This window comes from Martes martes, assembly GCF_963455335.1.
Source record: "Martes martes genome assembly, chromosome: 18".
Taxonomy (NCBI): Eukaryota; Metazoa; Chordata; class Mammalia; order Carnivora; family Mustelidae; genus Martes; species Martes martes.
This window is the reverse complement of record NC_137906.1, coordinates 1,013,478-1,026,103: the sequence shown is the minus strand read 5'-3', so window position 1 is coordinate 1,026,103 and position 12,626 is coordinate 1,013,478. Positions and strand designations below refer to the sequence as shown.

Below are 12,626 nucleotides of genomic sequence, written 5' to 3'. Positions count from 1 at the left end.
GGCGCCGGCGAAAGACACGGGGTCTCTACTGCCCTAAGTGTGACCTGGACTGCACTCGCCAGCATGCCCACGGGTGGGCTGCAGCTGCCCCAGCACAAGGGGCCCCTGGGCAGTGCTGGGGCAGGAAAGCAGCCAGGCCAAGCCTGGAACGGGTGCCCCGGGCCGGAGGGACAGCAAGGGGTCCCATTCCAGGTAGCAGTGGTCGTCACGTGTGCCCGCGCGGGGCCCCGTGTCAAGGTGGGAGACGGCCCCGCCTGTACACAGATGCGGCCCGTGAACCAGTCACACGGTCGTGGATGTGGTGCGGGGTAGACAGCTGGATTTGGCTGAAGGACAGAGACGCAGGTGTCTTTGGGAGGAAGTCTTCCAGATTCAGGAGGTGACCCAGGAGCCAGGCTGCAGTTGAAGGGACAGGGAATGGTGTCTGACCGAGAACCTCAGGGCACAAAAGGTTTTCACTGGAAGTACCTTCCCTAGCCCCTTCTGTGTGCCTCTGTGTTCTGTTTTGTTTTTTAAGGATTTTATTTATTGGGGCGCCTGGGTGGCTCAGTCCTTAAGCATCTGCCTTTGGCTCAGGTCATGATCCCAGGGTCCTGGGATCCAGCCCCATGTAGGGCTCCCTGCTCGGCGGGAAGCCGGCTTCTCCTTCTCCCACTACCCCTGCTTGTGTTCCCTCTCTCGCTCTGTCAAGAAAATAAACAAAATCTTAAAAAAAAAAAAAGAAAAAAAAGATTTCATTTATTTGCAAGAGTACGAGCAAGGGGAGACGGCGGAGGGAGAGGGAGAAGCAGACCCCCGCCGAGCAGGGAGCCCGACACAGGACTCGCTCCCAGGACCCTGGGATCATGACCTGAGCTGCAGGCAGATGCTTAACCCACTGAGCCACCCAGGAGCCCCTGCCTTTGTATTTTTTTTATTATCTTTTTAGATTAATAGCTACTTCATTTTCAAAACAAAGGTGTGGTCAGTGTGATTTCAAGACGTCAGGCTTCCAAGCTCTGAGACCCAGACCGCAGCTTTCTCAAAACGGCAAAACGAACCCTTGACCGCTAGACTCCTGGCGTCCAGACCCTGAAACCTCTCCGCCGTGAGGCGCTCACAAATGATCCAGATCATGGTTTTGAAACCGCAGGCTGCCTTCCATTAGCTGCCGTGTAATCGGTTTAGTGCTCAAGCTCGGTTTTTAAATTAAATGGAAGAAACTCAACTTTAAAAATATCGCTGTGCCAGGACGTTCAACTTCCTTTCGGGCGTCGGTTCCCATCCTCACTGAGTGAGAAGCACCGCGGCCCCAGAAGAGTCGCCTTGTGTTGCTCCTGCTCATCTACCCCCAGGTGACCCACGGTGACCCGCCGGCCTCACTCCTGCACGCCGGCCCTCGGCTCTTCCTTCTAAGCAGCACGTACAGCACGCCACACACTGCTCGAGGCGCTTGGCATTAATCTGCTGTGTCCTCGCCGCACGCCAGTGGGTGCCGTCACCCTTATTTTCCAGGTGAAGAGGCAGAGCCACGGAGAGGCGAGGCCGCTAGGCCCAGCCAGAGCCCCCCGCACGTGGGGGCTGGAGCCGGGGCTCATTCCGGCCATGCGGGACGTCCGGTCTGAGAACTCTCTTCCTGGACCTGTCCCTGCAGGGCCTTGCTGGCAGCAGCCCGGAGGAATCCTGTCCTCCGGAGGGGAGAGAAGTCCCCACAGGCTTCCCCTTCTCCACCCAGCAAGGAGCCAGGGCCCCTGGGGCACAGCCTCCGAGCTCCAGGGCCTCTTCCAAGGTGCCATCCGTGTGCGACCACCCCGGGGTCGCAAGGCCATCAGCCTCGATCCCGACAAGCCTCTGCAACCCATCACTACCTGCCACGAGATTACAAATACCGGTTCACGAACGTTCTCGCCAACTAGAAGGACGTGCCAAAAGGACAAGTATTTTGTCCAGGCGCTACTGTACTTCCAGCTCCCGGAACAGGGCTGGCATTTCAGAGAAACCGCAGAAGTATGTGTTACGAGTGAGCAGGAGCTGGGAGGGGAAAGTCTGCAGAAAACCAGCAGCAGAGCTCAGCCCCGCTCCCTGCGGACAGGGCATCATACCTGCCATCGGTTCCTGCAACGGCTGACCCACTCCAGTTCACACCAGGGAAGGAGTCCGGAGTCCTCAGGAGGGAAGAGGAAGGATAAAAGGCTCTTAGAGGGGGAGTTTCTGTGAGCAAGTTCACAACGAGCCCCACCAGACTCCACGCCGCCCCCCGGTCTGTGCGTTCATCCCGCGAGTTTCCGCTTTCTCTGTGCTCTGGGCTCGTCTGCGATCAGCACCTTCAGGCTCCGCGCACCCCCCGGGACAGAAAGTGGTTTCAAAGCGTTATCTGGGACCTGGCGTGTCAGATTTCACACACCGCGGACAGGAGACGCGAGCTCTCCTCGTCCAGGGGCTCTCGCTCGTCCGTGCTGCGCTGAACCAGCCGAGCACACGGACCGCTGGGGACGAGGAGGGAGCCGAGGGCGGCAGCGCCTGACCCGGGACAGAGAAGGCCGGAGAGGGGAGGGAGGTGGAAACGAATGGGCCTGGGGCGGCGTCCTGTCCCACGGCGTCTAGAAGCTGACCCCTGTGACCCTGCGCCTGCTGGGGAGGGAGGAGAGACCCACAGAGCCTCCGCCCACTGCAGGAGGGAGGCAGTCACGCTGGGGACGCGATCTCCTCCTCGAAGCGCTGCAGAGGCCGCGGCGGCGGAGACAGCCTGGCACGCAGGGGCTCCGCGGCAGGAGGCCGCGCGCCCGGAAGTCTGCTCCTCCTAACTCGGGCCAAGCGCACGCGAAGGGCTTATGTAACTGAGCGGGGGTCTTCAAACGCCCACACCTCCGCAAATGCTCCCTCCTGCTCTGTTCCTTCCTTTACCTACTTCTGGGCAGGATTTGGGCCACGTCTGGGAGGACCTGTCGGTCCAGTGCACGGAAGGAGGGCCCGCACTCGGGGAGACGCGCCGGGTGCTTGCTGAGGCCAGCTTAGTGGGAACCGCGGCCGCCCCACATCCCGAGGCCGGGTGACACGCAGAGTGACAGCTTGCAAGACGCCCTCAGTGACTTATCGCGGATGTTCTTGCCTTAGAAAACACCCAGCAGATGGCAGGAAACGGGAGACACGGCAAATAAATTCAGAGGTTTTATTCCGTAAAGCACATATGCACATACTTCAAACACAGAAAATTAATCTGGGAGGGAAAGCCGTAACAGATCAGCTACTGACCATCATGCAGAAGGTAAGCGAGACGGGTCCGCCGGCCCTCGCAGCCCCACGGTGCCCGCAGGAGGGCCGGAAACCGGGATGCGGAATCCCCACAACTGCCAAGGAAAAAGCAACCCAAACGCAGGCTCCTAGTGACGAGAAAACTTACAAATAGAATCAAAACTGATTCAAGTCATACAGTGAAAGGACAAAAGGAAAAAGGAAAGAGATCAATATGATCTGAAACAACCATTAGAGCTGCTGACCCTGACTGGGCCTCCAGTCCCAGACGCCTGAGAACGCCCAGGGCTCCTGCGCGGAGGACCGGGCCTCGTCCGCAAGCGCCCGGATGTGGCAGGACTCTGGACGTCCCGCAGCCCACGGGAGTCTCTTCGGTCCCTAGACCTCCGCACCCAGGTCCACGGCCTCTCCGCTTGCCCGCCCTCCTTCAGACACCTGACGGACTCTGGGCTTCCGTAAGATCTTTGAGATATTACCTGCCACAGTGAATGCTGGATTTTAGTGTGTGTCCTCGCCTCACGACGAGTCACACTGTCGAGGCATTTCTGGCACTTCGTTCCCTCGTGCCTAACAGAGTCCCTCCACCCCCGGCTACAGATTCCCGCCACTTCCTGTCATTAAAACGAGGGACATTAATATTAGCTACAGCTGGACTGAACACGCCAGTGAAACTGACTTTCCTCACCTGTCTTTCTCCTTTCACGGCACTCGGCCGGTTACAGACCTCTCCCTCCAACTCCACCTCACTGGGATCTCATTAATTCAGTAGCCGCTTAATCTAAAATCTGTTGGCCTTGATACTGATGTTTCTAAGGTCAAGCCAAATGGCTCTCTCTCCATCTTGTCTCGTAGAAGTCCCACAGTCTCCACAGAGAAAACTAAATGAACGGGTTAGCCACGCAGCATGTAAGCAACTCATGAAAAAACTGGACAGACAAGTATGATTACTGTGCTTGAGATGTACCAAAAGGAAAAAAAGGGGGGGATACTGACATATTAAGTTACTACAGTGATCACTTTAACCATCTTCGTTAAGAGCCCACGACTGTCCTCCTTTCGAGAACGCCTGGGACCAATGTTTGAGGCCAATTATTTTAGACGCAGGACTGGTCTGCAACCCGAGCAGACTACAGACCTGACGCTGAGGGAAGGAAGTGCTGACAGTCACGGCCAAGGTTTTAACTGCCCTTCGGCTCCAGGCTGCTGCTTGGGGGAGCACAGAGGTCAGTCACGACAATGTGTTTTTAATGCAAAGAGCTATTACGAAAAACAGTAAGAATACAAGTAACAAGAAAGGACTAGGAAAGGTCACGCAATTTTTTTTTTTTTTTACAAGATGGATTAGAAGGAAAAAGAGATAAAGGGTCTGATCATCAAAGTGCCACAGGAAAGAAAAATGGCGGATCAGAGCTGCCTTCCTTCCAGTTCCACAGGCGCCGGGACGCGCCACGGACCTACCAGCGGCCGTTTCCTTCCGAAGACACGTTCACTGCGGAGACACGGATGCAAAAAGTAGAAGGAAGAAAACCCACTCCCTCTTCAAGGAAGACAAGAAACTCCTGCACAACTATTAGGCCGAATCAGCTTTCTCTTTCCAAACTGCCGTCAGCATTCCAGCAAACAGAACAGCTAATTTCTACTCTAGAGCCACTTACTTCATTTTTAAGCTCTTTCGAGTGAGGACGCTGCTTCAACTGTTATAATCGAGGAAAGGGACAAGAGAGGAGAAGACAGTGGACGATTCTGTGCCAACTCGACTCACACAAGACCAGGTTCCTCACCGTCCGTATGGAAAATGAAACTTAGATCTTTACCATGTAGGCGACTTTTCAATAGTTAACTTTTTACTCAAGATGAAAGCACAAGCCTGTCCTAACTAGAGCAGTATTACAATGTGACGATTTTACTTTTCTTTTCAAAGAAAAAAAACAAACAGAACAAGAAACTAAGAAAGACAGGCATGTTTCCTTGCAAGCAAAACGGAGAAAAAGGGATTATTGTTGTCACCATGATTATTAAGCCACAGACACGTAAAATCCACAAAATGGATTGGTGGCTTTGGAAATGCAGTATCACATCGAAGGTGCAGACGGTTTCGAACATTCTGTACATACGGGCTGAGACAAGGACTAAAGCAAACCTCAACCCCGCCAGCAACGAAATGCCTGGGACCGCGGGGAAGACGGCACGGTCCGCTCCGCCGCGGTGAGCTCCCCGTCCTCCCCGGCGGCGCAGGCTCATCCCACCAAGTCCGCGGTGGGGCTGAAGGCTTTCGGCTGCACCCAGTGCGAAGCACGTGCATCATCGGACCAATTTCTGAATAGATTTTTATAAATATATACAAATCAGTTACAGGCACTTGAAATGTCTTTGGCTGGAATAACCCAACATTGCGAGATAATATATTCACAGAGTGTCCAGGCCCAGGCTGGGTTCAGCAGGCAATGATTATGGTTCTCTCAGTCTCTCTCAGAGAACGGGCAGTTGTGGGATTAGGCATCGGCCAAAGCCACCTGAAAGAGAACACGATGAGCGATCCCGCCACACAGCAGAGCCCACGTAACTCAGTCCCACCAGCGCCCTCACTGGGTTCCAGTCTCCAACCAAACACTGGGAGCTACGTGGCCGGCATCTAGCGGGCAGAGGAATTACTAACTCCCTAAGAAAAAAAGATCTCACTTAGCGGGCATGAGCAGCAACCCGAAAGTCTCCGCAGCGAGCGGCCGATCCAGCGGAACCCCCGCGCCGAGACAGAGGTCGTGGTTTTGAAACCACGATCAGGATTCTGCGAGGCGGCTCCCCAGCTGACAGAAGCAGGCGGGAAGCAGCCCTGGCAGGGTCCACTGCTCCCCCCGGGTCTCTGAGCACAGTTCCCAGTTCCCAGCTACGCAGGGGGTGTGCGGCTGAAAATCCACCAGCACGGTTTAGGCCGAGGGCAGACTACTACAGACACACGCAGGACCTAAGCTCTCTGCAGGCGACGAGCCGCCAGCCACAGGGGGACTCAGGACCACGCGGGACTTCCGGTCTGCAGAGACCCCCAGCAACAGTGCTGGGCCACACCCGTCCACGGCTCACCTTCTCAGGACAGAAGTCGGGATTGCTCTGACGCAGCTTGCTGGGTCTGCCTTTGATGACCGCGTAGCAAAACATGGTTATCACCATCACAAAGAGGAAGTAACTGGTGTGCATGAGATGCAAATTTATTAATGAACGGTCGTCCTGAATAAAGAGAACAAGCCAGAAACATCGCACTGAGTTGCTGGAAGACGTCACTGCTAGGATTCTGGAAACGGGGTTCATCACCTCCAGACTCGCCTCAACTTGAATTCTTAACTGGAAGGAGAGCGGTTTCTTTTCTCCTAAACTCTTAAAACCGGGTCTAAGTAAAGACGCTGTTCCTGGGGCCACCCACTTCTTCCTAAGGCAGCCCTGCGCTGGCTTCTGCACCCCCACACTGCCCAGGACCCTGCCCCAGGGCCCCCCACCCCCAGAAAGCCCCAGAGACACAGGGGCTTTAACCCTCACCCTTCTCCTCCGTCCCTCCCTCTGACAGCCCCAGCCTGTCTTCCCCGTTCGTCGCTGCTCTCCCGCCAAGGAGGCCTCTCCCGTGGGCAGCATCCTTCTGTCTTTTTCTCACTGTCCAAGTCCTTGATCCACTCCTCCCTGGCCTCCCGCACGCGGTCACCGTCACCAGGCCTGCCAGTGCCACGCACCGGCCCTGCTTCCGCCCCTCTTCCTTCACACGCACGCACCCCCACGCACACACCTCGCGGCCTCGAAACATCAGCCTGGGGCCCCTGGGCTCCAGCCTACGAACGATGACCGGTTGGGCAGAGCCGTCTCCCTCACGCACTGCTGTGCAAAGACCCTACAGTCCAAACGCACAAAGTCCAAAAGGCTCGGCGAGGCACCGACGCGTCTTCCCGACCCCGGCCCTGCCCGGCGCCCAGCCAGGCTCCGCTGCTCAGTCCTGCAGCCCCAGCCCACCAACTGCTACAGCTTGACAGAAGAAAGAGAAAAGAATCAGGCCGGAAGAAAAGAAATCTAGCTACCCCATACCAACAGGAAGAAAAGCGCGGACACTTAGAAAAATCCGTGCAGTCCGCTAAAAGCGGGTTCAAGGCTGGGCAGGAGGCCGAACGAGCCCCAGCAGGCAGGTTACAGTGTCTTCCTCATTTAAAACCCTACCAGCCCTCAGTATCTCGCCAAAGACTCTTCTCCTCCGATTTACTATTCGTGTTCACACCAACCCAATATTCCCGGAGTGACCGTGGGAGTGAGCAGACCGTACACGCGTCCCTGGCACGCGATGGCCGCGTGACAAATGTAACCACTGGTGACCAAAGCAGAAAACGAAGAACAGATACGGAGCGGCCTTAACTAACGGGGTGGCAGCTCTGCCCAGGCCCCCGCTACCACCCCTAGTCTCCTGGCCCAGCTGGAAATCTAGCAGGGCACGGACTAAGCACACTCAAGGAGGTAGAGAGGGCCTAGCTGACTATCCCCAGATGCGGGGAGACAGACAGACAGGCGGACACACAGACACACAACTTCTCTCACTTACGTCCGGAACGATAACTGTAAGCTTGGGATTCAAAGCGTGATAGACTTTCCCAATGGCCCCCTTGTAACACCAGAAAGGGTTGTAATCCTGAGCGTATTTTGTGTTGGCGTCTCTCGCAGTCGTGAAGATCTTGTACCAGAGCGTGGCGTTGCTGTACGTGTCGGGAACACAGTGTGGTGGCTGTCTGCGGGGAAGAGAGGGCAAGACAGGGCTCAGCGGCCTGACGCCCTCACCCGGGCCTCCCCCACGGCCCCGGCGCCGCACTGAGCATGGCGTCCCGTGTGGAGAAGAGAAAGAAGAGACGCACATTTCTTTAAGATGAAGACTTTTACGCTCTTCTTAGCTCACAGGTTTGTCTTTTTTTTTTTTTTTAATTTAACAAACACCTAACGGAATAAGAAACAGGCATCCGACATTTACAAGTCTGCTTAAGACTTCTGGCTTCACAAGTCAATCGACCCATGGTTCTCTTCCCTAGGATGTAGCCAACGAGAGGCCTGGTCCTTTGGCCCATTTTTGTAAATTATCTAAATTCTCAGTCATAACTGAAAGTTTTATACACAAACTTCTCCAACAGCAAATAACATTTAACTTATCTGATCTTGTCCTACAAACTTCCAAATATCTAAAACAGATAAATCCCAGAGTAATTATTTTTTGAGAGCGAGCGAGCGAGCGAGAGAGCGCGTGCACGTGCGTATGAGGACAGGCAGAGGGAGACTCTCAAGCAGACTCGATGCCCAGCGCAGAGCCCGACGTGGGGCTCCACCTCATGACCCCGAGATCATGACCTGAGCCGAAATCACGTCAGACGTCAACTGGCTGAACCACCTAGGCGCCCCCCAGAGTAATTCTTTAAAAAGAATTCATCTACATTGCATGTTAATAAAAATAATTAAATAAAAAAAGAGAATTCATCTTAGAAATCTCTTATATAGGCTACATCTTATGCATTTCATGTATTTATAGCTCGTTATCTCCATTACAAAGAGGCAAAAAACCCCCCAAACCTTAAACTTTATCCATGGTGACACGGACAGCTGCTTAAAACACATGAGGCTTAAGTTTCAGCAACAGACACTGTTTCGTGGAAAGATTCATTTATGCTCTCGGTCGGAATGACTAAAGCTCCATCTTTCGGGAGGCCTCCTTGTAAGTCATGCTGGTGACACGATCGGCTCCTGCTTCCTCGGTGCGGCACGCTCGCACCGGCCGGCCAGGCGGCCCAGCACGGGTAAGCAGAGCGGGTGCTTTTACTCCCTGCTCAAGCACTCACTCACTCTCTGATCCTCAGATGCAAAGTTCTACCTTCAGGATTCCAAACTCAACTCAAATAATCCTTCAGACAGGCCCGCCGGGACAGCTGTGCCCAGTCGTTTACCGCAAGCTTCCCCAGAACCTGCCCAAGCGCCCCAGTCCCACTCCTGGTAAACGGGGCTTCTGGCGCGCAGCCACGGGGTTCCGGAAAACACTTACACGGTGACGGGGAACACACCGGGGTTGGCTGTGAGGGTCATGCATGTGGTGAACACCACCTGCTCGCAGTGACCGTGAAGGGCACAGTCGTCCGAACTCCAAGCTGTAGGCAGCGTAAAGGTAATGTTGATCTCCTCGTGGGCTTCCCTGCCTACGAAAGAGAAATGGGGGGAGGGGCAGGGAGGGAGAGCATTGGTAAATCAAGGTAGGAACTCATCTACGTATTATGCTCTGGGATTCCAGTGAATCCTGGAATCAAACCCACCCAGGAATCCCCGATCAGCCCACAGAAGCAAGACACCTGCGTGTGCGGATTTCAGGAACTAGAGCTTGGAGCCGGACTCCGAGGCCTGCTCACCCGGGAGAGCCAGAGTGTGGCAAACGGAAAGGAGCCACTATTAGCCAAGGCCCGGAGATGCCAGGCAACGAGGGCCCCCAGTGCCCAAGGTGGAAAGTTGGGGGCTGGCTGAGTTATTACCTCCGCTGTTTTAGCACCTGTACGGCACTCGTGCCATTTCCAAATCGCTTTTATATGTACCACTTCACATAAAACACACGCCATCCCACAAACATGACCAGAGAAGCGTTACTGCTCCCTTCCACATGTGAGCAGACCAAGGATCGGGGGGTCTACCAGACTTCAGGAAGGTCGGGAACTGATAAGGGATAAAGAAGCCTCAACGAAAACCAAGGTGGTCTAATACCACAGCAGAAGGAGACGGTGCACCCGCTCCCAGAGTCACCTTCCCTCGCTCCCGTGCGGACAGCTCTCAGCCGGAAGAGCCGACAGAGGTCGGCCAGGCACTCCCAAGTCCCTCCGAGGACGGAGAGGCCCTTGGTAACAAAGAACCAAAGACTATTCTTCTAAGGTCTGGGCCCCTGTAGGAAGCCTTTCCTAGTCACTCCAGCTTCTGCTACGTCCTCAACATCTTCCTGAATCACTTACAGTCTGTCGCTGTCAGAGCTCCCGACTGGTCCAACAGCAGGGCTCAATGTTCTACTGATGGTTATTTTTACTATTTTTTTTTTTTTGTTAATTTATTTAAGAGAGAGGGGAAGAGTACAAGCAGGGGGAGGGGCAGAGGGAGAGAGAGAGCAGCAGACTCCCTGTTGAGAGGGGAGCCTGGCACTTAGTACAGCATCTCCTTTGTGCCAGGAACTATTGTTAAGTGTTTGATAAATATTAACTCAGGTTATATTTGTCTCTTCCATGATCCTAAAATTCCAACAGACAAGACCGGGTCTTGGGCTTTTCCTTGTTCTCCCCGGCAGCTCGCACAGTGCTGAGCTAATGTGGGTGGGCATGCGAAATTTGTAGACCAGTAACAATATTTGTAGAATGTACTGAAAACTCTAAGATGAAAAACCTGAATAAAAATTTTGTGTTTGGGGACGCCTGGGTGGCTCAGTTGGTTAAGCAGCTGCCTTCGGCTCAGGTCATGATCCCAGCGTCCTGGGATCGAGTCCCACATCAGGCTCCTTGCTCCGCGGGGAGCCTGCTTCTCCCTCTGCCTCTGCCTACCACTCTGTCTGCCTGTGCTCGCTCGCTCTCTCTCTAACAAATAAATAAAAAATTTAAAAAAAAAAAAAAAATTTTGTGTTTGTAAAAATTAAAACCAGAGCTCGGCCTTAAAGTCTCCTCTCGGTCGCTGTGCCAAGAGCCTACCGCACACCAAGCACTTTAAGTGAAGACGCAGCACGAACAGCTCCTTCTTGACTTCCCTCAGCTCAAACTCAAGGAAAGAGGATACACGTAAAAACAATAATCTGACGAGTCAAAACCATATACCACTGACACTCTGTCTTGGAAGCCGCTGCCCAAGAAAATCTGAATGGAAAAGGGTGACACCCACATACCTGACAGTCCAATCTGATGCCCCAGAATGGTCGAGCACAGGTGGGTGACATTGCGGGAGTAGCCTCCGAAGGGCTTCAGTGGGTCCAAGGTCAGCGTGATGGCCACTGAGATGTTCAGTGGGCCCGCGTCCTCCAGGGCCTGCGGGGACTGGGTGGACGCTCTGGCCTGCCCGCTGGCCGCCGTGCTCTCCGGGGTTGTGGTGTCGTTTGCAAGGTGCTTCAGTGTTTCGTTCTCGGATACACACAAGTCCAGGTCGTTGAACCGCAGCAGAAACGTATTCCAGTCCTGCGGCGGGAGGAAACGGAGGTGTGAGGAAAGCAAGCGTGAGCCACCTGTAAGCGCCGCCCCGGCACCCTACAGCCAGGACCCCTGGGTGGGGTCACAGAGCCACAGAGCTAAGCACTGACAATAACAAGGACAATACAGCCATCAGCCTCTCGCACTGGGATAACGGTGCTGGTTTTCCAAACAACTCTCGTACTCACAATCTAAAATACGAACTCGTCACTGGCATGAGATATTAAATAAACTAGGAGATTAAACCAGCTTATTCAAGAAAATGTGTAAAAAAAGAGCATATTAGAGAAAATGATCTAGCTTGAGAACAAAACTTGAAAAGAAAGCTTGAATGAAAGTAGTAAAACATTAAAAGCATTAATCCAAATTCACTTAGCAGATGTGATTAGTTACTTGTTTTTTCTAAGACTTTACTTTTAAGTGATCTCTACACCCAACATGCAGTTCGGACTCACCACCCCGAGATCAAGTCACCCACTCCCCTGACAGAACCAGCCCGGTGCCCCGTGATTAGTTGTTTATTTTTTTACATGAGGCAGCCTGGGGGTGCCTGGCTGGCTCAGTCAGAAAAGCATGCGACTCCTGGTCTTGGTCAGGGTCATGAGTTTGAGGTCCACGCTGGGTGCAAAGATTACTTAAATAAATAAAACTAAAAAAATAAATAAATAAAGCTGCCTTAAAATAATTCCTGGAAAGGTCAATTCTATGCACCTTGCTTTCTCTCTGCAGAATGCAAAACCACAGTCAATACCAACACCAACACCTTGTCACGGCCTTTGAATCACGACCACCTTAAAGCAGAACAACTTAAAAAAGGAGGAGAAAAGATGTTTTCTGGCATCTCTTCACTTCTGTACTGGCGGTTTAAATCATAAGCAGTTTTAAATACATACACAGCTGCTTATGTCATGGTTCAACTGAAACCAACAATAATAAAGTACTCACCGGGCTCTATTTTAATTTAATTTTCACAAAAAAGCAAAGATGAACTCGGGCTGGAAGGGAAGAACACACTAGCCCTGGCTGCGACACTGACGTCCTGCAGGCAACGTTAGTCTACAAGAAGCTGTCAGACGTAAGGACTAACCGGGTTACACTTCGATCACTCTAACACCAGCCTTGCTTGAAAGTGCTGTGCCACGTCCCTGCACGAGGAGAAGGGGAGGGGAGGGGAGGGCAGGGCGCTGCGGGAGCAAT

The 12,626-nt window shown here is 53.5% G+C and overlaps 1 protein-coding gene across 2 annotated transcripts in view; it reads right to left on the bottom strand.

The window, feature by feature from the left end:
• Positions 1–3,134: 3,134 nt before the first annotated feature.
• The window catches only part of TMEM248 (transmembrane protein 248), a 30,687-nt gene continuing 21,195 nt past the window's right edge, over positions 3,135–12,626 (bottom strand). For both annotated transcript variants that reach the window (XM_080830906.1, XM_080830907.1), the window contains exons 3-7: positions 11,132–11,417; positions 9,275–9,425; positions 7,799–7,982; positions 6,310–6,453; positions 3,135–5,744 (exon numbers count right to left, since the gene is read on the bottom strand). In XM_080830906.1, the coding sequence (XP_080687032.1) occupies positions 5,724–5,744; positions 6,310–6,453; positions 7,799–7,982; positions 9,275–9,425; positions 11,132–11,417 (786 nt within the window). In that variant the 3' untranslated portion in view covers positions 3,135–5,723. The remainder of the gene's footprint in view (positions 5,745–6,309; positions 6,454–7,798; positions 7,983–9,274; positions 9,426–11,131; positions 11,418–12,626) is intronic.